The sequence below is a fragment of the Emiliania huxleyi genome (assembly GCF_000372725.1).
Source record: "Emiliania huxleyi CCMP1516 unplaced genomic scaffold EMIHUscaffold_305, whole genome shotgun sequence".
NCBI classification, from domain to species: domain Eukaryota; phylum Haptophyta; order Isochrysidales; family Noelaerhabdaceae; genus Emiliania; species Emiliania huxleyi.
The window spans coordinates 1-2,769 of record NW_005199729.1 but is presented as its reverse complement, the minus strand read 5'-3'; the positions used below and the strand labels follow the sequence as shown (position 1 = coordinate 2,769).

General features: G+C 62.2%; 1 protein-coding gene across 1 annotated transcript; it reads left to right on the top strand.

Moving 5' to 3' along the window:
- Positions 1-2,309: 2,309 nt before the first annotated feature.
- Positions 2,310-2,706, top strand: EMIHUDRAFT_74598 (hypothetical protein; the record flags this gene model as incomplete). The annotated part of the gene is made up of 2 exons (XM_005774853.1): positions 2,310-2,561; positions 2,650-2,706. Coding segments are annotated over 2 exons (309 nt in total), but the record flags the coding sequence as incomplete, so codon positions are not given.
- Between the last annotated feature and the right edge of the window lie 63 nt (positions 2,707-2,769).

Below are 2,769 nucleotides of genomic sequence, written 5' to 3'. Positions count from 1 at the left end.
GGGACCTTTTAAAAGGTCGTCGAAAGGGGATCATTCGGAGGAAGGGGGCCTAGTAGCGGGTGGACACGCTGGGACGGAAGGCCAAATTGGCTGGGGGGTTCCCAACCTTTTAGGGGGGAAGGGTTTTCGTTGCGAGGGGGGATCTCCCTTTTCCCCCTACCTACCTATCCTTTGGCCGCGTTGGGTAGCGAGGATTGGTGTGACGCGATCCACGCAGGCGTGTTTTCTGGCGGCCGACCGTCAGTGCACGGAGTTGCCCCTTCTCCGACTGCCCCGGCTAGTTCCCCAGGATCGGGGTGTGTATGGTATGGTACGTCGGCCAACCCAGCTCAACTGCTCAAGACCATACCCCCCCGCCTGCTGGCAGACCTGCTTGGGGGTATGGGAGGGCTAGTCTTGGGCGGTCAGGACCATACTACCCCCACCCCTTTGGGCCGCCGAGCGTACCTCCATACAGTTCCGGACGGGCATTAAGAACGCACGGGTTCTTAGCCCAGCCTCAGGTTCTTAGCTAAGTTGGTGCTCCGTCCTGGGCCGAGCCTCAGGTTCTTAGCCGTGGGGGTCGTTCCGAGCCGTGTGGGTCTTGCTGGAGGCCGAGTAGGATAGGATAGGTCAGGACTGGACTGGACATGGGCGTGGACGTGGACATATGCACATGCACATCATGTATCATGTGCATGCACATGTGTTGGACTGTTGCGCGCTCGCTCTCATTGTTGTACAACATGGACATGGACATGGACATGGACATGGACATGGACATGGACATGGACATGGACATAGTGTGCGCCTCATGCCGATTCGCGAGCCGAGTGTTGATTTTCCGCGCGCGCTTGGCATTAGAACGCGGAGTGCCCGCGTGTTCAGCAGCCTGAACTTGCGTCTCACTGCGCTCGATCATGGAAGGCAGTATCGCTAATGCCGTTGAAGGCAGTATCGCTAATGCCGTGAGCTCTGCGGTGCCGGCTGCGGCGTTTCCATCTTGTGAGAGGGCATGCTTGACGCCGGGCATGCTTTTGCACGCCGACACGGGGGCAGATGCAGCTAACTGCGCGTCGGGGCGACGGCGGGCGGCGGCACTCCCAAATCCTCCGAGAGGGATTCTCCGAGATTCTCCGAGAGATTCTCCGACTCCATAAGCCCTATTGGCGGGTAGGGCGATGGAGGCGAGCTAGCTACAGCCCTCGAAGGCATGTTTGTGCCGACCGAGACGAGGCTGCTTGGGCTGCGGCGCATGGGCGCAGGCGATGGGGGACGAGCCACGAGCGCGTGCGATGCATAAACGAGCGGATGACAAGGCGTAGTCCTGGTGCGTCATCCCTTCGGGCACGGCACCATGCCGCAAGGATTGGTTTTTGGGCGAGGAACAAATTTGTGAAAATCTTCAAAAATCCCATCGGGTCGCTTCTCATCGCAAACCCTGTCAGCAGAGTCCTCCTTACGGGAATGTACGTAAGAGCCACATACACTGAGAGAGAGAGAGAGAGAGAGAGGAGAGAGAGCATCTCCATCGCTTCGGTGAAGGGGGTGAACCGCGCCATCCTCGATCGCCGTGCAAAGCCGCTGGGGGGAAAAATGTTTGGCACGCCTCCGATAGGCTAGTGCCCCCCGAAAGTCGAAACCATGAACCGAGACCCGGCACCCCGGCACCCCTCCCCGGCCCCGACCTCCCCTCAACCCCTAGCTCCGACCCCCCCCCCCCCCCAGGGCCGGGCTGAGGCGCCCGAGGGCCCCCCGCAATATCCCTCTCCTAGCGGCCCGCAACTTGCGCAGCAGTCCTGGGCGATTCGGGCGCGTAGGGCGGGCGGGGGGGGGGACGCTCGTGGAGGGGGGTGGGCACCCAGTCCGTCTCCGCAGCCTTGCCCTTGGGGGTCTCCGGCATAGCGAAGATGCGCAGGTGCGCAGGTCCGAGCTGCACTGAGGTGGCAACTCGTCGGAGCTTCCGGGGTGACATCTAGGGGTCAGTGGTCGTTTCCGCAGGCGAAAGGACAAGACGTGTTTTTAAACGTACTTTTACTTAATTGTTGTAGGTTTATTGCCGCGCGAAAACTCTTCCAATTTATCACACGTTCTGGGGCAGGCCGGCGGCGGATTATTCGGCCGGGTGTTAGGTCGGCACTTGCTTGAGTTGTGTTGGAGGCCCCCAATATGTAAATAGATAGAGTGGGCGATGCACGAGCACCAGAGGCACAACAGCGCGCACCCCGCCCCGAGGCCGGGATCACGGTCCGCTCCTTCTTTTTCTCGAGGGGCACGAGCTCGAATTCTTTTTCTCGACATCGGCGGCGGCAGGTCGGCTTGGGTATTGTATGCGGCAGCCAAGCACGCTCGAGGCGTTCCGCTCTCTCCTCGCCGAGGCTGGCGACACGCCGGTTATCGTCGACTTCACTGCGTCGTGGTGCGGTCCTTGCCGGGCAATCGCTCCAACCTTCGAGCAGCTCGCGGGCGAGTTCCCGGCGGCCATCTTTTGCAAGGTGGATGTGGACGCGAACCAAGAGACCGCGGCCGAGTGCGGTGTCCGGGCGATGCCGACCTTCAAGGTGTTCCGCGGCGCGCGCGAGGTGCGCCACTGCACCCCCGGAAATGCTGGATGTGCCCTGTGTACCCGCTCCTCTCCGCGGCGCCGATGTACGTGTGCACCCCGTGCAGGTCGGCGCTCTCCAGGGCGCCAACCCGGCCGCGCTGCGCGCGCTCGTGCAGCAGCACGCCGCCGCCGCCGGCATCGACAAGGCCGCGTGCGACGCTGCGATCGCGGACGTGCTGCGGCGC